Genomic DNA, 26448 nt, shown 5'->3' on the forward strand with positions numbered 1-26448 from the left:
GGAGAAAGAAGAGGAGAGGCTTGTTGGTCTTGCTATCTCTGGAGTGGAAGAGGTGGAAGAGGTGGAGGAGGTGAAAGGAGAGGCCAGAGAGGCAGGCACACCCAATATATGTTTTGTTTTTTAAAAATCTGCATATAGATCGACCCACACAGTTCAAACTCCTGTTGTTCAAAGGTCAACTATAATGGCTAACTCTGGTCAGAAACAATGAAGGCCAGCAGACAGTGAAATTATATATGTATATATATATATATGTAAAATGGTGGATCTTTGTTTTTATTTATTATATGGCTTTGTTGATCTTCTTACACCTGTACACTATGTTTTTCCTCAAATTATATATATATGAAAAAACCTGTCAACCAAGAATTCTTTATATAGCAAAACTATCCTTTAAACATGAAGGCAAAATAAGAACATTTCCAGATTTAAAAAAAAAAAAAACTTGGAGTATTTTTTACTACAGATTTGCCTTAGGAGAAACACTAAATAAAGTCTTTCAGGTTGAAAGGAAATTACACCACATAGTAACTGAAATCCACATGGAGAAATGAAGTGCATGAAAATGATAAATGTATGGGAAATTAAAAGAACATATAAATATACAGTCATACAGATATTTTCTAATAGCTTTTTAAAACCTTAAAAGATTATATAGAACAATAATTATAACACTGGATTATTTGATTTATAACATACAAAGGTATAATATATGTATAAAAATAATAGCAAAAAGGAAGAGGAGGAAACAGAGTTATCAGTAATGGAGCAAGTGGGACAAGAGTGCTGTGACCAAATGAAGCCATATTGTTAGGCTTTATCAGAATTAAGTTAGTTTTACCCTATAATAGAGTGTGAAATTTTAAAATGTATATTGTAACCCCTAGAGCATCCACTAATAAAATAATTCAAAAATATATGGAGAAATTAACATCAATGACTTAAAAATGCTCGTATAACTACCCTCACCAAAAAAACCAAAACAGTAAAGGAGTAACACAAAAATAAAAAGGATGTGAGAAATAGAGAAAAACAAATAGCAAAATGGCAGCTATAAATCTAACCATATCATAATTACATTAAATATTAATGGTCTAAATACAGTGTACCAGCTTGACTAGTGTCCCTTAAAATTCCATGTCTACCCAAGTCTCAGATTGTGACCTTATTTAGAAATAGGGTCTTTGCAGATTAATCAAATTAAGATGAGGTCATACGGATTAGGGTGAGCCCTAATCCAATGACTAGTGTCCTTATAAGAAAAGGAAAATTTGGAGACATAGACAGACACACTGGGGTGAATGCCATGTGAAGAAAGAGGGAGAAATTGGAGTGATATATCAACAAACAAAGGGACACCAAGAGTTGCTAGCTGCCAAGAGAAACTAGGAGAGAAGCATGAAGCAGATTCTTCTTCAGAGCCTCCAATAGGAACCAGCATCTTGATTTTGGATTCCTAGCAACTGGAACTGTGAGAGAAGAAATTTCTGTTGTTTTAAGCCACCACGTTTGTGGTATTTTGCTATAATAGCCCTAGTAAACTAATATACACTTAAATCAAAAGACAAAAACTGTACTTAACTGGGGAGGGAAATGCAAGATCCAACTATAAGCTGTTTATAAGGGACAGAATGTAGATACATATATAAATACAATTTGAAAGTAAAAGAATAAAAACAGATATCTCTATGCCAACATAAGAAAGCTGAAGTGCCTATATTTGTAGGAGACAAAATTGACTTTCAGAAAAGAAATATTACTAAAGAAAAAGTGATCACTCATGATAAAATATTACTACGTTGGAAAGATGTTAACAATTCAATTTTGCACACCTACATACAGAGTCCCAAAATATATGAAGCAAAAACTGACAGTATTTAAAAGAGAAACAGACATTTCAACAATTAGAATGAAAGATTTCAGTGTTCTACTTTCAGGAATCAATAGAACAACTAGACACAAAATCAGTAAGGATACAGGAGACTTGAACAACACTGTCAACAAAGGTGATGTAACTAGCATTTTATAGAACACTCCACCCAACATCAAGTAAAGACACATTCTTCTCAAGTACACATGGATCTCCAGATAGGCCATATAATAGACCATAAAGTAAATCTCCATAAATTTAAAAAAACTGAAACAATTTAAAGTAGATCCTCAGATGAAAATAGAATTAAAGCAGAAAACAACAGAAAAAAGTCTAAGGGGTCCCCATATATTTAGAAGTTAAACAGCCAATTTCTAAACAACCCATGTCAAAAAAAATGACAGAAGAAATTGGAAAATATTTCGAACTGCATTAAGTAACAAAAAAAGACATATCAAATTTATGGGATGCAGGCAAAGCAGTGCTTACAGGAAAATTCACACTTCGGATGTCTATAATAGAGGAGATGAAAGGTCTCAAATATAATAGAAAATATGAAGGGTCAGTAATCAAAGTTTCCATATGAAGAAATTAGAAAAAAAGAAGAGCAAATTAAATCCAAAGCAAGCATAAGGAAGGAAAAATTAAACATCAGAACAGAAACTAATGAGGTGGAAAACAGAATAACAATAGAGAAAATCAATAAAACCAAAGGTTGGTTATTTTTTTTTTTTTTTTTTTTTTGAGACAGAGTCTCGCTCTGTCGCCCAGGCTGGAGTGCAGTGGCACAATCTCGGCTCACTGCAAGCCCTGCCTCCTGGGTTCACGCCATTCTCCTGCCTCAGCCTCCGAGTAGCTGGGACTACAGGCGCTCGCCACCACGCCCGGCTAATTTTTTGTACTTTTAGTAGAGACGGGGTTTCACTGTAGTCTCGATCTCCTGACCTCGTGATCTGCCCGCCTCGGCCTCCCAAAGTGCTGGGATTACAAGCGTGAGCCACCACGCCTGGCTGGTTATGTTTAAATATCAACAAAATCAATAAACCTGATCAAACCAAAAAAGTAAATATCAGCCTCTCCCCTCGCCCCCTACAAAAACAAGAGAGAAGGCAGAAATTGCTAAACTCAAGAATGAAAAAAGAGGGTACCACAACTCACTCCACAGAAATTAACACACGTATAGTGAATATTATGGACAACTTTATGACAAAAATCTACAACTTAGATAAAATAGAAAAATTCCTAGAAAGGAAAATGTAACTAAAACTGATTTAAGAAGAAATAGAATATCTAAATAGACCTATAAAAAGTAATAAAACTAAATTGATAATTTAAAAAATCTTCCCACAAAATAACCTTGGTCCAGACGGCTCCCTAGGCGAATTCTATAAAATATTTAAAGAAGAAATAAGACCAAACCTATGTAAAATCTTTCAGAAAATAGAGAAGGAATACTTCTTGAGGTATTTGATGAAGTCAGCATTACCAAAGACAGAAAAACATATCATTAGAAAATAATACTACAGATCAATATGACTCATAAGCAAATGTTGGCAAACTGAATCCAATAACATGTAAAAAATATTACAGACTGGGCACAGTGGCTCTTACCTATAATCCTAGCACTTTGAGAGGCTTAGGCAAGGGGACTGAGACAAGGAGTTCAAGAGCAGACTGGGAAACATAGGGAGAGCCTATCTCTACAAAAAATAAAATAAATTAGCCGGGGTTGGGGGGGGCATGTGCCTGTGGTCCCAGCTGCTTGGGAGGCTGAGGTAGGAGGAACACTTGCGCCCAGGAGGTCAATGCAGTGGTGATCACACTGGGTGGTGCCTAGACCTGGGCTAAAGGGCAAGACACTGTCTCAAAAGATAAAAAAAAAAAAGATTATATCTTATAATGAAGTAGAATTTATCTCAGGAAATCAAGGTTGGTTTAATATCGAAAATTAATTAGTGTAATATATTGTTTTAATAGAATAAAAGACAACAAACATATAATTATGTCAATAAAAGCAGGAAAAGGATTTAACAAAACTTAACACCCACCAAAAAATAATTCCCAATAATCTAGAAATAAAAGGGAATTTCTTCAAAGTGGTAAAGGGCATCTGTACAAAACCCACAACTAATATCATCTTTAATACAGCAAGACAGAATGCTTATATTTTGAGATTGAAATATCTACTCTTACTACTTCTATTTGACATTGAAAGAAGTTCTTGCCAGTGCAATAAGGCAAAAAAATAAATTAAAGGCATACAGATTAGAAATAATCAAAACAGTCTGTTCACAAGCAGCATGATACTGTAAGAAGAAAACTTAAGGGATCAAACTAATTAGCAAGTTAAGCATGGCTGTGGTAGTAGATCATCATACAGAAGTAAACTGTGTTTCTATTATAGCAATGAAAAATGTGAAAATAAAATTAAAAAAAATAATTCCACTAGTAAGAGCAACAAAAAGAATAAAATACTTAGGAAATAATTAAGAGAAGCAGTACAAGCCTTGCACACTGAAAATTACAAAACATTGCTGAGAGAAATTAAGGAACATCTAAACAAAGGATGAGATATTTTGTGTTCACAGATTGGAAAATTTAACATTGTTAAGATGACAATTCTTCCCAAATTGATCTTTAGATTAAATTTATTCTCTACCAAGAGCATAGTAAGTTTTTTTTTAATTTTTTACCCTTTTTTACAACTTGAAAAGAGAATTATAACAATTATATAAAAATGCAAAGCACCTACAATAGCTAAAACAAATTTTAAAAGAACAATTTTGGAAGACTTACAATATCCAATTTCAAAATGCACTATAGCTACATAATCATGATAGTGTGGTATTGGTATAATGACAAACATATAAAACAATGGAATGCAATGGAAAGTCCAGAGAAAAAGCTTTACATCTGTGATCCATTGATTTTTTTTTGACAAAGATGCTAAGGCAATATAATAAAGAAAGACTCCTTTCAACAAATGATATTGGGAAAATTAGTCCCAGCTGGAATGTGGCAGTGCCAGAAATAAAAAATAAACTTGGAAGCTTACCTCCCACTGTACACAAAAATTATGTAAAAACAGTTAATAGAAATAAATGTAAGAACTAAAACATTCCATAAGTGTACTAGTCCATTTTCATGCTCCTGATAAAGACATACCCAACACTGGGTAATTTATACAGGAAAAAGAGTTTAATGGACTTACAGTTCCACATGGCTGGGGAGCCCTCACAATCATGGGGGAAGGCAAGGAGGAGCAAATCACATCTTACGTGGCTGACAGCAGGCAGAGAGAGCTTGTGCAGGGAAACTCCCATTTTTAAAACCATCAGATCTTGTGAGACTCATTCACTATCACAAGAACAGTGCAGGAAAGACGTGCTCCCATAATTCAATCACCTCCCACTGGGTTCCTCCCATGACACCTGGGAATTGTGGGAATTACAATTCAAGGTGAGATTTGGGTGGGGGCACAGCCAAATCATATCAATAAGAAAACAAAAGAAATTATATTTCTCATTTAGGGTTAGGAAAATAGTTCCTAGATATGACACCAAAAATATGAAAGAACATATTGATAGATTTGAACTTCTTCAAAATTTTAAAAACATGTTTTTCAAAAGATAAGGTTAAAAAATTAAAAAACAAGCTGAACACAGGGAGGAAATATTTATATTTAGATATTTGATAAAGGACTTGTATCAAGGATATATAAAGAATTCTTACAACTCAATAATAAAAAGACAATCCAATAAAACATGAAGAAAAATTTAAACAGACACATCACTAAAGAAGATAGATGAATAGCTAGTATTCCCATGAAAAGATGCTCAGCAACATTAGTTGTTAAAGAACTGCAAATTAATGTCCTGGTGAGATACCACTCTACATCCATCAGAAGGGTATAACAAAAAAGACTAGAGGGAAAAGGATTGTTGATAAGGATGCAGAGAAAATGGAATCCTCATACATTGCTGGTGGGAATATAAACTAATACAGCTACTTTAGAAACATCTCAGCAGATTATTAAAAAATTATAGCTATACTTAACATATAACCAGCCATACCACTCTTAGGTGTCTACCAAAGAGAAATGAAAACATAGCCAGGCAAAAGTCTGTCAGTTAATCCTCCTAGCAACATCATTCTTAATATCAAAAAGCTGGAAGTTATCCACATGTACATCTACTACTGAATGGATAAACAAAATGTGGTATATGCATTTAACGGAACACTAGCAACTAAAGAGGAGCTAAACATGAAACAACATGGATGAATCCCAGAAACATTATGTTACATAAAAAAGCCACACATAAAAGAGTACACATTTTATAATTCAATTTGCATGAAATTTCTAGGAAAGAAAAATCCACAGAGACATAAAATATATCAGTGATTGCCTGTTAAGAGTGAAGACTGACTGAAAACAGCCGCAGGAATATTTTGGGAGTGATGGGAATATTCTAAACCTGGATTGTGGTTAAGGATAAACAAATCTATAATTACTAAATATCATTAAACTATAGAATTACAGTTGAACTTTAGGTTATTTAAACCATAACTTCATAAAGCTGTTAATAAAAAATTGCAGAATCAGAAGCTTTACAAACCTATGTAAATGCCTAAAACTTAGATGAACTTTAATGTGAGCCAAAGGAAGGAAATCTATTTAATAAAAAATAGAATTTGACATATTAGCTAGAAAATAAGACTTGCAACCAACCCAAATGTCCAACAATGATAGACTGGATTAAGAGAATGTGGCACATATACACCATGGAATACTATGCAGCCATAAAAAATGATGAGTTCATGTCCTTTGTAGGGACATGGATGAAGCTGGAAACCATCATTCTCAGCAAACTATCACAAGGACAAAAAACCAAACACCACATGATCTCACTCATAGGTGAGAATTGAACAATGATAACACATGGACACAGGAAGGGGAACATCACACACTGGGGCCTGTTTTGGGGTGGGGGGGATAGCATTAGGAGATATACCTAATGTTAAATGATGAGTTAATGGGTGCAGCACACCAACATGGCACATGTATACATATGTAACTAACCTGCACCTTGTGCACATGTACCCCAAAACTTAAAGTATAATAATAAAAAAAGAAGAAAATAAGGAAGAGATTTAGACATTTTTGTGATATAGATACCATTGTAGGCTTTCTCCTAAATCTAGCAGCCCAAATTATGGAATAAAACATCAGAAAAAGTAAAATGTCATAGTAATAGGCAATGCTGAGTAGACTACAATGAAGTGATCCTTTCTTCTATTAGATATAAATATCTTTTACTTATGTATTAACATTATTCTTCATGATTATCCTCTTGAGCCTAAAAGGGAAGGCTTATGTCCCAGTGGGAAAAGATTAAGGGTCTCTTTCTTTGAAAAGATAGATATTCTCAGTGTCAATTCTTGCAGTATAGGCGAGAACCAAAACAGGAAATCAGAACGTGGAAACTAATTTTCAGGAGAGAGAAAAATTTTATGTTCTTCCTGGGCTTTGACTTTGGGAGGGTTTTGGGAGAGTGGATATTTGAGAAATAGAGACACATAGGACTTGAATGGGAATTACAGAGGGCTACCGTCACAATGTGGTAGTATTAAAAATGAAAATGACTTCAACCTGAGACAATGAAAATTGAAAACAAATTTTAAAAACATTAACCATTAAAAACTATGACATAATTTACTGAGCTCCATTAAACATCAGCTTTCCTGGGATATGATACAAGTTTAAAAGTATAAAAATACATATTTATAAAGCATTCAGATTAATTTGTAGGTGATAGAGAAATTGGGAGTATTTATGGTGTCTTGAAACATCAAGTGCTCCCTAAATTCTTGCTGAATTGAAACAGTTCTTGATTGAGATAGGACTGTGTGTCCTTTTACTAATACTTGCTCACAATTAGTTCCCCAATCTCTGCCTAGCTCGGTGCTTGACACATATTAGATAATCAATCAGTAGTGGGTGAGTGAAAAAATGCCTTATGATTTTCAAGATTTGGGTTTTTTTGTTCATTTGGGTTTTTTTTTGTTTGTTTTGCTGGGTAATTCTACTTTTATTCATGAAATTATTTAATATTCAAACTTTATTGGAAAACACAGATCTATAAATTGCTCCTTGGTGTCACTTCTGGATGGGACTTCTAACAGTCCATTAAGATAACTGAGTTAGGCATTTCTTACAATTTTATGACTGGCCCCACAAAACATATCCCTCCTTACTACCTCTTTTACTATCCTATGTTCCTTCCCAACTCCCTAAATGTTTTGCATGTACATGTTTATTTCTATATAGGTGGAGTTAATTATCTTTCTATTGTGATGTCCCTGTCACTTTTATATGCTCTGTCATGATTTCTTGATGCTTTTCTTGTAACAACATTTATTCTACTTGAAAATACATTTTACAATGTAAAGCACTGATCACACTTAAGACTTTAAAACTACAGAACTAAAATCAACACTCTGAAGATAATGAATCAATTTAGATTGGATTTTTAAAAGAATATGTCAACTTAATAAGCTATAAGAAAAGTTAGTATAGATGAAACAGGAAATTATCTTGTAAAGGTAGCTCATGGTTATAAATATAATTTGTGCTATAATTGGGATATTAAATTTACTTAGTAAGTTAGTGTATTTTGTTGAGCTTTATGTTTTGTTGTTTGAGAAGCACAGCATAAAGTAAACTGTAGCATTAAAAGCCAGCCTCATTCCAATTTATTTTTATGGCATAGTGCAAAACAACCCAAGCTTAAAGTATATTCAGGCACTGAGACTTAAATCCCTAATGGTAAGAAAGTCGTTCCGTAAACAGATGTGATCATGGATTCTAAGTTTATTTGCTTGTGGCAAAAATAAAAGTACCAACTCAATAAGTTTTAATTTATAGGCCTCTACACCAGAAAGCCTTTGGGCACTTCGAGCAAAACTGACTAAAAATAAAATTTAGTAAAATAAAACCTCATCTGCCCCATTCTCCATTTACACCAGGGAATGCAAATCCCCAAATGCATAGGGACAGACTTCTCCATGTCTTCTTTCAGTGCTCTCTTAAACTGTAGCTATGCTGTGTTCTAGGAGAGGATTTTATGATTGGCTAGCTTCTGACACTTGGGAATGGAATAGAGGAGCTGGGGATGGTCATTCCACTTCAGAAGGTGTTCAGAGAACCATGACTCTATCTAACCTGCAGTCATGAAAACATGCAGAGCTTTTCTGTTCTCTCCCACAGAGAATATTATGTGTCTCTTTCTCTAGCAGAAATCTCCTTTGTGTATTTCTTAAAAAACATAAAGACTGTGCTGGTTTCTAATATGTAAATAGCAGCAAATTCTCTGATCATAACACTGCATATAAAATATACTAAAAATTCTTATTCCTGTGAAATACAAGTCACAGAATAAAGAGACAGGTGCATGGTCTTGACCCTGAAAGCGAGGTGTTTTTGTTGCAAGGAATGCTCACCTCACATTTTGTTCTTCTAGGGTCTCACTTGTGAATTCCAGTATGTCAGCCGCTGTCCCCACAAACATAAGAAGAAGTTGAGAGAGTTGATCTCGAGTGATCCCGCCTCCAATGGGTAGGAGCCATCTTCCAATTATTAGCATTAATAGGAATGTCTGATGGAGTCCCAATGTCCAAACTTTCTCACATACTGTAGATAAGTTATTCACAAAAACTTTGGCCTGTTTAACAGAAATGTCATACAGACGGAAGGATTATGAGCCACCACCTGAGAGAGAAATATTTTCTTCACTGTGCTTTCAATCAGGAGTTTGCTGTTGTAGACAGTAATTTTCAGGGGTTATTCTTTACTTACTAAAGAAAGTAAAATACCTTTCAGCTGAACACTCTGAAAAAAATAAAAAGCTAATATGGTCCTTAAGATGGGGGTGCCTATAACTAGCAAGTAATTTAAGCCTTAAACTTACGAGTAGGATTGTACCATATGGTATTTAAAGAACCAATTTTACGACGTTTTTAAGATCATGTCTCATTTTATTATATTGTGTAACAAAAAATAACACATAGCAAAGTTTTATAAAATCCATATTAATATCACCAAAACTTCCTATATTTTTCTTTAATGTACTAATTTTGAAATATTTTTAGCATTGTACAAATCTTCCCTTTGTTTTTTTTGCTTTAAAACTCTATTATAGCGAAACATAAAATGTAATAATGTTTATCGATTACCTAAATGTAAAGAAAGAGAATAACTGTAAAATTATTATTTTTATTCTGAGTACTTAACGTATGATTCAATAATCCATAAGCCAGCAAGCAAATTTTACTCTGCCATTATATTTAGACTAAGAAAAACTTACATCTCACCAATGTATTCTGGATGACAACTTGCCCAATTACCTTCTAAATAAGTCTCAAAGTATACTATTGCCCCTACAAGGACTTAGATCTCAAGTGAATAATGATTCCAGCTTATTTATGCAAGTGACTTAACTATGTTTGTGCAAAATTCATTTACCCGTCTCCATCACTTGCTGATATCAAATGCACAAGGGCGGATAAAAGACAAGGCATGATGCTATCCTGATTGAATCCATATATGAAAATCAAGAATATTCCATCTGTACGCTTTCTTATATTAGTACTATGAAACTTTACATACATCATATTTAATTTATACAGGAAGCACATTAGTAAAGATTAATATTTTTGATTGTCAGATGAAAAACTGAGAGAGAAACTAAGTGATTTGTCCAGACTGATATAAATAAATTGTGACTGGAGCTTGAATTAGAACGCAACGTTCATTCCATTAAACCTCACGGAACTAATAGTACATCTTATTATTGAAAATACGTTTCAACGATAGGGGCCTTTTCCTTTTTAAATAGGTCATGGTCAGTTTGCCAAATAACAGCCTTATGAAGAAAAAGGAAGGGATTCTGTTTTGGCTAGAAATATTCTCTATGTTATTAATAAACATCTACAAAATACATATGGTGGAGTTCCTAGCTAATTCAGTAAGACAAGAAAATAAAATAAAAGGTATAGGGATTGGGATAGAAGAAATAAAACTGCCTCTGTTCACAGTTGACATAATTGTCTAGCTAGAAAATCCCAAAGAACTGACAAAAAAAAAAAAAAAACCTCCTGGAACTGGTAAACGTTTATAGAAAGGTTGTGGGATAAAAGGTTGATATACAAAAGTTAATCTCTTTCCTATATACTAGCAAAGAATAAGTGAAATTTGAAATTAAAAACAAAATGCCATTTTTATTGGCATCCCCAAAAATGTCATGTAGGTTTATCAGCGTTAACAAACACACCACTCTGGTGCAGGGTATTGATGGATGGGGAGGCTGTACATGAGTACAGAGTATATGGGAAATCTCTGTACCTTCCTCTCAATTTTTGCTGTAAATCTAAAATTCCTCTAAACAATAAGTCTTAAAATTATCATATCCCGATTTTTTAATTATATGATTGCTTCATAAATGTATATGTCTCTGGTGCACATATTATCCTCTTTAAGTATTCCTTAATGATGCAGGTTAAATATATCTATTAATATATATAAAATTTTCAATGTTTACACTTATGCATATTAAATGTTTAATAATTTAAAAATATAATTATTTTGTGAATTTCTGAGCCAAACAATGGATAACTTTCTTCAGGAAAGAATTAGCTGGGAGGCATGTATAGCAGGTAATTGAGGATTATACCAAGTCCACCATTTGCTAGATCCTTTAATAAACAGTGGAAAAGCTCTCACCGTCTCAATGAGATCATCAGCTCTACTGGTTTGTTCATTGGATGTCAACGATTGATTGAAGGCTTCTTTTCTGCTGGTATTCTGTGACGTTCCTTCAGCCTGGATACTGCAATACTAAGAATAGGGTTGGGGAAGGCAATTATGGCAAAAAATTAGCACAATATGGTAGAGATCAAAATGACTTAAATCTGTTCAAGAGATTATGAGCAGATATGCAGAGTTTATACAGCATATGCATAAACATTTCCAAAAATTGGAATATAGGCCTGAGATGGAAAACCACTTTTTAATCAATATGAAAAGAGTGTCAACTATACAAATCTTATTTTTCTGTAGGTCGATGAGGATGCAAATGCTCTGAGTCATTGCAGAGAGCTGTAGAATTTATAGATTGGTAACTGAGATTCCTTTCTTAAACCCTGCAAGAATTTAAAACCAAACAAATAACCAGTGACAACAATAAAACATACATGATCCTGGTCAAGGAAATTACGGTGTTTTTTTTTTCTTTTTATACTTTTATTTTAGGTTTTGGGGGTTCACTTGCAGGTTTGTTACATGGGTAAATGGCATGCTGTTGAGGCTTGGTGTATGAAGAATTCCATCACCCAGGTAGTGAGCATAGTAGCTGATAAGCAGCCTTCCAATTCACACTTCCCTCTGTCCCTCCCCTCTCAGGTAGTCTCTGGTGTCTCTTGTTCCTATCTTTGTGTCCATGTGTATTCAGTTTTTAGCTCCCACTTATAAGTGAGAACATGTGATATCTGATTTTATGTTCCTGTGTTAGTTTGCTTAGAATACTGGCCTCCAGCTTCATTCATGTTACTGCAAAGGACGTGATTTTGCTATTTTTATGGCTGTGTGGTATTCCACAGTGTGTGTCTGTGTGTGTGTATGTGTGTGTATATAGTATTTTGAGAGTTTGTTTCTTATCCAGAAGCCTCTTTATCTAAAATATCATATTGCTTAAGTAAATAATCCAATCATTTTTAATCCTGACTGTCAAGTACTGTAACAACCTAAAAAATTAGCATGTTCACCCACCAAAACATACATTTTAGTGACAGTGTAAAAGCCAATTTAGGTTTATGGAAAATTCAACAACAGACATAAAAATGGCATTTTTCCTTTTTTGTTTCTTCATTTTGCATGAGAAAATTTCTGCAAGTGAATTGTGCATGATATTTATCCACCAGATGCTGGGAATCCGAGGTAAAGTAAGAAAAGGAAAAATTATATAAGAAAAGAAAGGGGTGGCACTTGAAAATGTAGCTGCACCCAACGCAAATTGTACAAACTGGTTTAAAAAAAAGTTGAAGGTTTTTCAAACATCTGCAGTGCTAACATATTTTGAAACACATACACATGCACCACCACCGCCACTACAACCACCACACATCCACGATCACACATTTGTATTTAGAGAGGACTTATTTTTTTAAAAAAATTAATGCTGTAAGAAGTGTATTTTTCTTAATTATTCTGGATACATCATCGACTATTCTACAAGCTACTTGAAAAAGCAGAAAAGAAAGTCTGCAAGAAGCTGTTTTTTCTACTCTCTTTCCAAACGACTAGTATTACGGTTGAAATGACAAGAATAATTGAGAAAAATGGCCATATGCCATATCTGTAGGAGCAGAAATACAGTTGTTTGCACACTTTGTGTGTGTGTGTGTGTATGTGTGCAGCTAAGGCTCCAAGAAAAGATAATGAAGATAAAAATTAAATCTTTAACCAAGCAACACATTTTCATTGCAAAGCATGTTGGTGACTTTATTTAAGATTTATTTCAATAGGAAATACATTTTGACCACTTTGTAGACATGAAAACAGACTATGTATTAAAAATGGTGACCTTAATATGTTTTTGACATTCTTACCACTAAAATACATAAACATCTTGTTATTTAAGAAAAAAGGCCATGCTTTAGTGCAGTAGAAGATAACTTGGAAGCAAATAGCTTCATAGTCCATATTATGGTATTAAAACTTATCTGAGTTGCTCTCCACTCTGGTTCTTCTATTTGTTATAGATTTATGAGATTTTCCTCCAAGTGGCCTCTACATTGGGACTGCAGTGAACAAGTTACTTCACTCTTAAAACCTGGCCTGACTTGTATTATTTTGGGGATTATATCGTTTACATTCTGCCTTGTATAGGTGAGTTCACATAGATTATCTGGGTACCAACATGCGTTATTTAAAAATAGGCTGTGTCTATTAAACTCTTATTAGCTTCAAAAATATTCCTTTGGGCCCAACAAGACTGTGACAACAAGATGACCAGAATGTTTCCACTACTTTAATCTTGCCACTTCATAAATGGACCTAAGAACTAAGGTCACAATCATTGTCATAAACATTTTGTTCCCATACGTGTAGACCCAGCCAGATTCAGGAATGAAGATAAGAAATTAGTCATCTAGGAGAAATGTCTCATGAAATAGGTCAGGATGTTTTCCTAATGCCAAGTCATAGGTTAGAACATATAGTATATAGAGTAAATGGAAAATGTGAAAGAAAATTAAATTACTCTTTCCTACAATGAACAACTCAGATAATTCTGATGCAAACTCCTCGAAAACACAGAACACATAGCTGAGAAGGGAAATGTGGTTTAATGGACTAGATATCCATTAGGTTCTAAGCCCCAGCATTACTGTGTATTCACTGTATCAACTTAGGAAAATTACTTAACCTTTCTGAGTCTCAGGATCCTCGTCTTTAAAATAGAAATGTATGTATCATGCCTAACTTATGGAGTTGTTGGGTCCATATATGTGAAAACATTTGTGAAAGTACAGGAGACTACCTGAAGAAAAGTGATTATTATCACTCCCAAAATGTTCTAAATGAGTAAACTAGAAGAATTGCTGTAACTCCCTTTATTCTGCCATTTCTTATTTCTTTAACTGCAATTCCAATACTTTTTTTCTCTCTTACTATTTATCTACTTTCATTTCTGCTCAGTCCGCCCAATTCAATCTCTGGGCATTCATTTTAATTCTCAGTGTCAAAATGAGTCAAATCCATTACTACTAAAGGTTCAATTTCTTTTGTAGTATGAAAATTAGAGAGCTACTGCTCGGGGCTCAAAAATCTTTTTTTATTAAAAAGGGAACTTTTGGTTGCACGTTATTTGTTGTAATGGGATTTGACCTGTATATCAATTAATTGTGCAACAAATTTATATTATAAAAGCATTTAGGGAAATGAATGGTTATTGTGTATGATAGCCATGTCATAGAATTGGATGTGAAAGAAACAATTGATTCAAATCACTAGAGCTTATTTTCATACCCTTGAAAGTAGTAAGTAGTAAAGAGATTGAAATAGTCCCCTAACACCTTACAGTATAGTTTTAAAAAGCCATAATAACTTGAACCAAAAACATACAGTTACAAAAACTCTTTTGCTACAGACATAGGGATAGCCTATATGACTTCAGTGATTTTTAGCAGGAGGTTGAAAGGAGAAAAATGTTTCATTCATCCCTACATTTTTGGTACTTGCTTGTGGAATTCTTCAAAAGTAGTCCACAGAACTAAATTCCCCTTTGTGTGCCTATAATTTGGAGCAAGTCTTTTACAAATAAGGTTATACATTGGAGGCAGATAGGGTTACATATTGGAGGCTTAACCTTGCTGTAAAATGACCAACTATAACAAAGAAATCTATGTAAGTCCAAATTCTCACAGATCTTTTCCAAAGTATTTTATCAGTGAAGGTACCAAAATATTATTAGCTCATAACTGCATTTCTCTGTAACATAGTCCTGTAACCTGAACTATGAAGTCAAAGCTGGAATCTGATGGACTTCAGTAACTTGGCTTCCCCAGAGTTGTACAGGAACATCAACAGCAGTATATGACTGCATCCAACCTAGAGACTGCTTATTAGAGTTGTCTGTGTAGAAAATAGCTATATTAAAAATTTCTGTAATAAATTAGGGACTCTTATTGGAAGCTACTTTTTTTTTTGGGAGGGAGTTTCGCTCTGTTGCCAGGCTGGAGTGCAATGGTGCAATCTCGGCTGTCTGCAACCTTCACCTCCCAGGTTCAAGTGATTCTCCTGCCTTGGCCTCCAGAGTAGCTGAAGCTACACAAGCGCACCACCACACCCAGATAATTCTTGTATTTTTAGTAGATACAGGGTTTCACCATGCTGTTGGCCCAGATGGTCTCCATCTCTTGACCTCCTGATCAACCCGCCTCGGCCTCTCAAAGTGCTGGGATTATAGGCATGAGCCACCACGCCCGGCTGGAAGCTACTATTTTATTTCTATGACAATTTGATCTTCTAATACATATAAGCTCACCTTCCACGTGGTGGGTCCCAAGACTCCTCCCCTTTAATCTTAGTTTCAGGGTTCTAGAAAAGAATTTCTATTTCATTAAGGCAGCCCTGGGACTCTCAAAAATTAATCTCCTATAATCTGCATAACCTGCATTTTTAAAAAGACTATTTTAAATGGCTCCTGTAAGTTTAACTGTATTTATATAGCTGAGTGCAGATAAGGGTTTTGTTTTTGTTTTTGAAATTCCTAAAAGTGTCACTTTACAGGATGCCAGATCATTGAGGCGTGCCCATTCTTAGCACAACATAGAAACTCACTGAAGCTAAAAGCGTTAAAATCAAATTTCCACACCCCCATGTAAACTCTACCATCCTGTAGGGTGGGGGACAGGGGAAGTCTTAGTAATAAGATCTCTAACACAAAATGGATAATTCACTATATAATCCTAAATCTTACATAAATGTAATATTTTTTATTGGAGTTTTTTTTTTGCAAATCATGGATTCACTTCCTTTTGCGATAGCCTCTTATTTATTCAATTCTTGATAACTCCAGTTCCTTAGAAAAGTGCATTCTGAAAATAAACTGGATCATACTGTGAAAGTAGCTTATTGCTGAATATGTCAATTCCTACTTTCCAAAAAGAAGTACCTGGGTCTCATGATGCAATTCAAGAAGCCATAATGATGGAACGATGCTAATCAGATATAAAAATATGGCTGGTGAAAACCTGTGAAAAGAGAGAAGAAAAAATAGTTTAGCTAATTTTAGCTAATTTTTCAAAAAAAAAATTAAGAGAAAGAATGAAAAAAAATGCACATACTCTGGCCACATTCAGTCAAACCTTTTTGTGTACCCTCAAAGTGTTTATTTCAATGATGTAAAAAGCATTATGTGATTTCTGCCATATGGATTATAAAGAAACAAAGTAACTGTAAAAGGCACTAGCAGCTGTCATTCTCACTGAATTTATAATCCAATTAATAGACATTAATTCTGATATGGTTTAATGGGACACTGCCAATTAGTTTCAGGCACAACACCGGATATTTTGTATTTAATATGTTTTACAAAAAGCAAATACAGCAGGAATAAATCTTGGATTTATTAGACATTACAATTTCAAGATATGGCTACATTTTTCAACATTAACCTGGAACTCTGAGAGCTCAAACAATAATAGGGTGCTAGAACACAAAAATCAGATGATAAGGACTGGGAATGAGAGTAACCCACTGGCTTTGTGTGTGGTTTGCTAAACCTATAAAATAAAAACACCAACAACCAACAGTGTAAGCCTTTGGTATTTGTTTTTAAGTTACCTATATTCACTGTTTTGTCATTCAAAATTCAGAGAGGAATCCGAAGAATGGACTTCTGTGATCCAACGCACTCAGGTTCAAATGCCAGTTTTGCCACTGACCTCTCAGTTTGTTTCCTAATCCACAAAAATGTCACTGTATTAGCCAACTCAGGCTGCTGTACAAAATACCATAGACTATGTGACTTAAACTACAGACACTAATTTTCTCATAGCTCTGGAGGCTGGGGGTCTGAGACTAAGGGGCCAGAAGAGTGGGATTCTGGTGAGGGCTCCCTTCCTGACACCTAGACAGTGCCTTCTCCATGTGTCCTCAGATACCCGTCTCTTCCACTTCTTACAAAGCCTCCAGTTTTATTGGATTAGGACCCTACCTTTAAGACCTTATTTAACCTTAATGAGCAAATTAATCTCCAAATATTGTCACATTTGGGGTTAGGACTTCAGTCTAGAATCTGGAAGGGGAGACAATTCAACAGTTACATTTATCTCACAGAGTTTTTAATTTTACTTCCCGTAAAGCAGTGCCTGGCAGTGGTGAGCATTCAATAATAGGTAGATATTACTAGTATTATTATCGGACATGGTACAACAGAAATGTGTCCTTAAAATGCTGAAATAAGAAAAATAACATACTTTCCACATTTATTTCTTCAAATTGGTCTGGGCACGGTGGCTCAGGCCTATAATCCCAGCACTTTGGGAGGCCAAGGCGGGTGGATCACTTGAGGTTAGGAGTCCGAGACCAGCCTGACCAACATGGTGAAACCCCATCACTACTAAAAACACAAAAAAATTAACCAGGCAGGGTGGTCTGGGCCTGTAATCCCATCTATTCAGGTGGCTGAGGCAGGAGAATTGCTTGAACCCAGGAGGCAGAGGTTGCAGTGAGCTGAGATCATCTACTGCACTCCAGCCTGGGCAACAGAGCAAGACTCCATCTCAAGAAAAAACAAACAAACAATAAAACAAATTAAACTTTATTTTAGAGGACTCTTGCATTGCAGAACATCTCAAAGTCAAAATTATGTCACTATAATTTTATTAAAATGCTTTTAATACACAGCAATAGTTTGAAATGACCTAGAAAATAGACATGTTAATTGCCCAACAAATAGAATTATTCGAGATGAAATGTTACCCAAACTGTGTTATTATAATTCAGGAGAGAAAAGTGAAATGAAAAGAGAAAATTTAGAATGATTTTTTTAAAGGCTATTAACCCTTTCACTAATATATTTTTTCAATTCCTAGAGAGAGGAAGGGAGAAAGGGCAAGAGAAAGAGAGGTCTCTTAAAAAATCAATATTTAATATAGATACTCCCCCACCTTTGATTTCCTGCAAAAACCAATTTTGAAACAAAAGATTATGGGTCATGATATTATTAAAATCTGACTTGGAGGATGGTGAAGCTGTAGAGAGATATCAAAAGCCCATGTTTAGCATGCTCTTAAAAAAAAAAGAACAATTAACTTTTTGACCTCACATATCAAAGGAAACATCAGGAGATAATATTTCCCTTGTGAAATTGGGAAAGAAAGTGAATTCTAGGTCAGAGGGACAGTAGGAATATGCATATTTTGGTTTGGAGACATGAAATATTGGCTGGATTGCAATTTCATTGAGTCTCTTGGGATTAATTTTGAGACTAACCCATCCCTAACAATAATGTAACAATAATAATCTAGGGAAACCATAGCCTGAACATATAATAGCTCTTGAAAGAGGTTAAAAATAAAACAAACAATACCCTTAACATCTTCTATGCATAAGACTTATTTCTATAATTGGAAAAAAGTACTATCCTGTTTCAACGTATTTCCTCTAATTGGGAAACTGGTTATATAAACAAACAAACTTCAAGATTCAAGATGTTTTGTGTTGCGTAACAGAAAATCTAAACTCCATAATCTGATATTCGAAGACTTCATTATCCGATCTTATCTCCACTTTTCCTTCCTCTTCCCTTACCACATCCCATCAAGCTGAGCAACTCAGTAGTTACAATCGACTGTGTATTTTAAATAAAACAAACAAAAAGCTTTGGAAAGTTCCTCCCACTTCAATCCTTTTCATTAGATTATTTGACCTAATGAAGAAAGGGGTAAGGAAAAAGGAATCATATTGAGGGCCCAAAAATTAATTACATTCCACTCAATCCTCAGCCTTGTTTCACTAACCACGTGTCTCTGGTAAGAACAAAGTGCTCTCTGCTCTTTTAGTTTGATTAATCTAAGGAGAGAGGTTCTGCAATGGTTTTACAGCAAATATCTCCCCAAATTATGAAAGCTTATTTTGGAATGTCCTTCTCTTGCACGTCTATCCAACCAACGTTCTACTTGTATTTTAAAGGCACAGCAGGAATTAATCTTAACCTGTATTTCTCTTGTAGCCCAACACATGCTGTACTGTTTTATAGTTATGTGTATGTAAGACTTCCCTTTCCTAATGTAAGTTCCGTGAAGAAAGGTCCTGGGTCTTATATATTCCTTATATCTCTTTCCTCTTCCCACTCCTTCATTTTCTTTTCTCCCCAGTGGAATCACAGTGTCTTACTAAGTCTCAAATTAATGCCTATTAAGCAAATGCTTAAATATTTGAATGCCTGAATTTATGAAAGAAGGAAGGACTGAGCAAATAAAGTGAATAGAGACTATTGATATCTACAAGGAGCTTTCATTTCAAGAGGTCTGGTATCAAGTAACCTCTTCTAGCTATGACCCTTGAATTATTATATGTTAGTAAGACCCTATATAAATTTCAGAAACTTAGAAGACCCAAATTTGAATCCTGCCTTTTCCATGCACTGATCTTTGGAATTTCACAACCTTCCCTGAAACTGAATGTCCTCATCTGTAAAAAGGGGAAAATGATACCCATCTCATAGTGTAGTTACGAAGATTAAATAAGACAATGTATGCAATGAGATTGACATCTTATGTGCTCAATAAATGTACTTGCTGCTTTCCCTAGACTCAGCTCTGAAAATGTACTCACAGCTACATATTTGTTATTTATGCTTATGAAGGACTCAGAGGACACCCAATTAGGAGACTGTTTTTTATGTAATTCATAATGACATATTTTTAAACCGTGATTCTCAAAACTAAACCTGTATAAAGCCGTGTACAGTGGCTCATGCCTGTAATCCCAGCACTTTAGGAGGCTAAGGTGGGCGGATCACTTGAGGTCAGGAGTTTGAGACCAGCCTGGCCAACATGGTGAACTCCCATCTCTACTAAAAATGCAAAAATTAGTCGGGCATGGTGGCTTGCACTTGTAATCCCAGGTACTCCGTAGGCTGAGGCAGGAGAATTGCTTGAACCCGGGAGGTGGAGGTTTCAGTGAGCTAAGATCACACCACTGCCCCCAACCTGGGCAATTTAGTGAGACTCTGTCTCAAAAAACGCAAAAAAAAAAAAAAAAAACAACAAAAACTAAACCTATATAAAACTCCTTGAATCAAGGGCCCTTCTTGTACTGTTGAATACAAACATCGTTATGCTTAACTTCACAATCAATGTTGAGGCAATTACTATCACACTGCCATGGTTTGCATGCAGCATTTGCCCATCACTACCTACAAGATGCTGCCCACTCAGGGCCCTGCCCACCTCTTGGGCGCTCTTGCTTGCCATTCTTCCAACTGTGTTCATATAACAGTGTTCTTCCAGTTCTCAAAAAAAAAGAGCAAAGTGCTATCCCAACTGAAGCCCTCGCATACGTATTTCTCTCTTTAGAAATACCCCCTCTCAAAAGAAGACATTTATGCAGCCAGAAAACACATGAAGAAATGCTCATCATCACTGGCCATCAGAGAAATGCAAATCAAAACCACAGTGAGATACCATCTCACACCAGTTAGAATGGCCATCATTAAAAAATCAGGAAACAACAGGTGCTGGAGAGGATGTGGAGAAATAGGAACACTTTTACACTGTTGGTGGGACTGTAAACTAGTTCAACCATTGTGGAAGTCAGTGTGGCGATTCCTCAGGGATCTAGAACTAGAAATACCATTTGACCCAGCCATCCCATTACTGGGTATATACCCAAAGGAGTATAAATCATGCTGCTATAAAGACACATGCACACGTATGTTTATTGCGGCACTATTCACAATAGCAAAGACTTGGAACCAACCCAAATGTCCAACAACAATAGACTGGATTAAGAAAATGTGGCACATATACACCATGGAATACTATGCAGCCATAAAAAATGATGAGTTCGTGTCCTTTGTAGGGACATGGATGAAACTGGAAAACATCATTCTCAGTAAACTATCGCAAGGACAAAAAACCAAACACCGCATGTTCTCACTCATAGGTGGGAATTGAACAATGAGAACTCATGGACACAGGAAGGGGAACATCACATTCTGGGTACTGTTGTGGGGTGGGGGGTGGGGGGGGCGGGGACAGCATTAGGAGATATACCTAATGCTAAATGACGAGCTAATGGGTGCAGGAAATCAACATGGCACATGGATACATATGTAACAAACCTGCACATTGTGCACATGTACCCTAAAACCTAAAGTATAAAAAAAAAAAAAAAAAAGAAATACCCCCTCTCTCCTACTTTTAACCTGATTATTTCATATCAGTTATGTGGGACTTCAGAAAACTTTCCTTGTTCCTCAAGTCTAAATTAGCCCTCTCTGGTCACTTTCATGCCATAGATTTTCAACATTTATAATTACATATGTGCATATGTATATGTGTGTATTTGATATTATTTAAGTGTTGACTCCAAGCAATTCTAAATAATGCAAGCACCAGAACTGTGCCTGTCTGCTCAAAATTGCAGTCATCCCCTAGTATCTGGGGGGGGATTGGTTCTAGAAACCCTGCAGGTAGCAAACACTACAAATGCCTAACTTCTTTATATAAGATAGTGTAGTATTTGCGTGTAACCTATGCACATCCTCCTTATGCTTTAAATCATCTCTACATTACTTATAATACCTGATATAGCTGTAAATGTTATGTAGATAATTGCTGTACGGTATTGTTTTTCATTTGTATTATGTTTTAGTGTCACATTGTTGTATTTTATTGTGTTTTTTTTCCCCAATATTTTTGATCTGCAGTTGGTTGAATCCGTAGATGTGGAGCCTGCATATATGAAGGGCTGACCGTATACTCTGCTCCTTCCAAAGTACCTGGCATATGATGAGCTCACTACAAACATTTAGTGATTCGATAAGGCTCTGGTTGATTTATAGTTTCTACTATCTTGACACTCTGTTGCTGGTTTGAATAAAAATTTCTTCTTGAAATATCATCACAAATTGATTTTTATTGGAAGTTTTACAGAAGAAAACTAATTTTATATGTTCCGCTCCTATGAAAGATTTAATATTTTAGCGTGATATCATTGCCATTAACTACTATTTTGAGGGTTTGCAGTATTCTTGATCATGTGTTGTCAGTGCAATTCATTTTTAGAACAAAGAAGAGTGTGAAGTTTAAAAATTAATAAACCAGATTTTATTTTAGTCTTTGTCTTGATGGCATTAGGAGTAAGGAGATGTGGAGTACCTTGTATGATGACTAATACCATGGAAAGGTCTGGCCAGCTCACAAATCATTTATATCAGGTTTCTGGATAACTTTATAAACATACAATATATTGGACTGATAAAAAGCTGATAAATATATGATTCAATGACTAAGACATGTCCAAGTGAAAAATTTTTACAAATGGACAATACCCTATTACCAGTGAGCTATCTGCCCTTATAAACTCAGATTTATTAGAATCCCAATTACCTGTCAAAATACCAAAGTTGTCCAACATGAATTCTTTAATGCCAAATTACTTTGCTCAACTATATTTTCATATAAAGCCCTCTTAAAATCTTTCTTTTCCGTGAAGTTGTGTTTTTTTGTTTTAATTCCATAGCTCTTAGCCTACCTACCAATTCTCTCCCAAGTACACAAGCAGGAGCACCATCTCAAAGGATTTTTTCTCTTTATATATTTACTTGTTTATTTAAAAATTCATTTGTTTTGTTTTATTTGTTTATGAAATATGTATATATATAGGTCCTGCTACATATTAGACACTGCTCCAAGCTTTTTAAAAGCTTTACTCATTGCTTTTGTCAGTTCATTTCATGCAAAAGTAAAATATTATTTACCATACGAAGTTGTCATTTCAACAAATTATAATGTTTTCTACAAAATGATATGTCATGACATTTCGCAATTTAGCCCTACAGTAGATTTTATTTACTTTGACTCACCATTAGTCTAGAATTAGGATTCCATTTTTCTCTTTCTAAAAATGACAATTATTAATGTTTTCTTATTGAAAAAAATAACACCCATTCGTTTTTATAAACAAACAACAGTATAAGTAAGCCTATAGAAGAAAAATTAGACATATCACTACCTTGTTTAGTTTTTCTCTGTCTGTCTTCTGATCATATGTATATATCTGAAAATGGATAATATTTAAGTGAAGCAAAAATAATATTCAAAATGTACTTCAATTGAATCCAGATTTTATTTGTATTTCATTTCTCAATATTTTCTCCTCTACAAAAACAGAGTGAAGTTGTAAGAATACTAGACCCAAGTTTCAAAATCTCATGTTAAGGGAGATTTTGCATGTCCTCAGTAAAATTTCTGGAGCACTTTATAAAAGTTTATTTTCATGGAAATCAAAAAACTAGGTCATGATATTCTTTTGTAAGTCCCTAAACCTGTCTAACAATGCAAAGTTTGTCTGTCCTTCTTACATGTAGACTCATTTGTCTAAGTGGGCCTTAACATGTACGAATTCCATCAAGGCTGCTTGGCAAAGGCTTTCTGTTAGTGTGTAAGGGGAATATGATGACCAATACAACAACCTCAGTATTTCCTCTACCTCTCTTCAACTCCTCAAAGGGAACCCGTTGTTTTTGTGGAACACAAAGCTTCTGAATGCCTGGGAAGTCACCAGTGTGATCCCAGCCACCACCCATTAATCTTCTTAACTAGCATGTCCCTCATCACCACCTCTCTTCCCAAAGCCCTTTGCATGTGCCTGTCCCCTGGCAAGAAAGCCACAACTTAATGGCCAAGAGCTAATAAGAATTCCCCCCAAAATGGAAAATTGAATATAAATGAGAATGCTTTAAAAGGTGTCAAGATCAGGCCCAGCGCAGTGTGTCACGCCTGTAATCCCAGCCCTTTGAGAGGCCAAGGCGGGTGGATCACAAGGTTAGGAGATTGAGACCATCCTGACTAACACGGTGAAACCCCATCTCTACTAAAAATACAAAAAAAAAAAAATTAGCCAGGCGTGGTGGCGTGCGCCTGTAGTGCCAGCTACTCCAGAGGCTGAGGCAGGAGAATGGTGTGAACCTGGGAGGCAGAGCTAGCAGTGAGCGGAGTTTGGGCCACTGCTCTACAGCCTGGGCAACTGAGGGAGACTCTGTCTCAAAAAAAAAAAAAAAAAAAGTGCCAAGATCAGTGGATAGGTTTGTTTATTCAGTGATCTTAAGGATAGACCAGACAAATAATGACAGAAGAGACAAAGAGGGACTTCAAATGGGTTGAGAAAATCTATTGCAATGAAATCTTTCTTTGTATTTCCAAAGCCCTTGAAGATTGTCTATATTCAGATTTTGTAAAGAGAAGATACTACTGAATGTGACTCTTAATTATAATTTTCATTGTTTGTTGTTGCAATTTAAAAAAAGTCATATTCCCAAATAATGATATAAACTGATAGCAAAATTAGTACCCCATATACCTCACTCAATCTAAAATTTTCCAAGAGTAGGCCTAAAGCAAGCACAAGCTTTATTACAACTGAAGTTGTTCACAAACTCCAGCAATATGTTTCACTATTACTAAACTAGTTATAGCGACAAAATATGAATCCATTTGAGGATCTACATACTATCTTTTTCATAAAATAATTCAGAAGAAAAGAAAATCATGGCATCCTCCTAAATGAATTGTTCCAACTGAAATCCTAGCTGTCACCATCATGATATTCTTTCAACCTGAAAAGCACATCTTTCTTTTCTGCACTCATAAACACTAGTACCTCGGAAATAATTTACCTCTGAAGTGTTCCTTGTCAACAAGCCCACCTTACTGATTGTATCTTGATTCTGCAGGCTTTCCACACTCTTGGACTTAATTTGTGAAAAATTATTTGGTTCTCTAAATGTCATTTTATACTGTTCTCATATAACTATATATATTTTCTATTTTTTATAAAACCACCATGACAGCATCTGGTACAATAAATACTTATTTAATGAACAAATGAACTTATATTGCTGCCGACTACAGGAACTTTAATGCTCTCTGAGCAAATAAAATGCATTATAATTGTTATTTGTGTAAGGCTTTAGTTTATTTCATTCTAAATAAAGACGATAGTACTTATTTCTGTTCTGTAGAGGAGATTGGTTCTTTAGGACAAAAGTTAAAATAGTCTAGAATTTTTCCCCTTTTCTCCCTTTTACGTCCTGTTTTGGTTTTACAAGAATGTTTGCTTGTGCAAGGGTATATCTGAGCCAGACACTCTTACATGTAGTGTGGACTTTCCTACACTGTGTTCTAAGCAAAATCATTGCAGTCTTCCTTTAGCTGGTCACTTATCTACATAATTAAAAAAAAAAAAAAAACACCAACAAAACTTTGACCCTTTCTCTACTACAGAAAATCCTTGACCCTAAAAATTATGTAGTAATGTAGTTACTGAATACAAAAAATATCAAATAGGTTGATGGAGTAAGGGGAGGACTCAACACAGGATTACCAAGGTTTCCATCCTGGAAAGAAGAATCCTTCTCCAGACCTCTAAGCTGTAGCTTCCCCATCTGCAAGCAGAGGCATAAAGACACTACCAGGGCTATTGTGAGGATTGAATGAGCTGATCTGACGTGTGCAATGCCAATGCCTGGCTCAATAAATGTGAGTGCTCACCAGATGCTAGGAATTGTTTTCATTATCTATTATTATCAGTTGTGACCTTGGATAAATGATTTGGTGTTGGTGTGCATTAGTGTACTCACCCTAAAATGGTAATTAAGATGGCAACTAATTTACAGGGTCATTGTAAGGATTACATGAGATAAGGGAAAGAAAGCAGGCTGTAGCACTGTCAGTACTCAATAATTGATAAGTGGTGCCACCTCCATTATCATCATCACCATCATCACCTT

The 26448-nt window shown here is 35.1% G+C and overlaps 1 protein-coding gene across 1 annotated transcript in view; it reads right to left on the reverse strand.

Moving 5' to 3' along the window:
• TMEM26 (transmembrane protein 26) overlaps nt 1-26448 on the reverse strand; it is a 48108-nt gene that overhangs the window by 13640 nt on the left and 8020 nt on the right. The window contains exons 2-4 of the mRNA XM_032138067.2: nt 16600-16678; nt 11649-11762; nt 9371-9591 (exon numbers count right to left, since the gene is read on the reverse strand). Of these exons, the coding sequence (XP_031993958.1) occupies nt 9371-9591; nt 11649-11762; nt 16600-16678 (414 nt within the window). The remainder of the gene's footprint in view (nt 1-9370; nt 9592-11648; nt 11763-16599; nt 16679-26448) is intronic.

The sequence above is a fragment of the Hylobates moloch genome, unplaced genomic scaffold (genome assembly GCF_009828535.3).
Source record: "Hylobates moloch isolate HMO894 unplaced genomic scaffold, HMol_V3 SCAFFOLD_3, whole genome shotgun sequence".
In the NCBI taxonomy this organism is placed as follows: Eukaryota; Metazoa; Chordata; class Mammalia; order Primates; family Hylobatidae; genus Hylobates; species Hylobates moloch.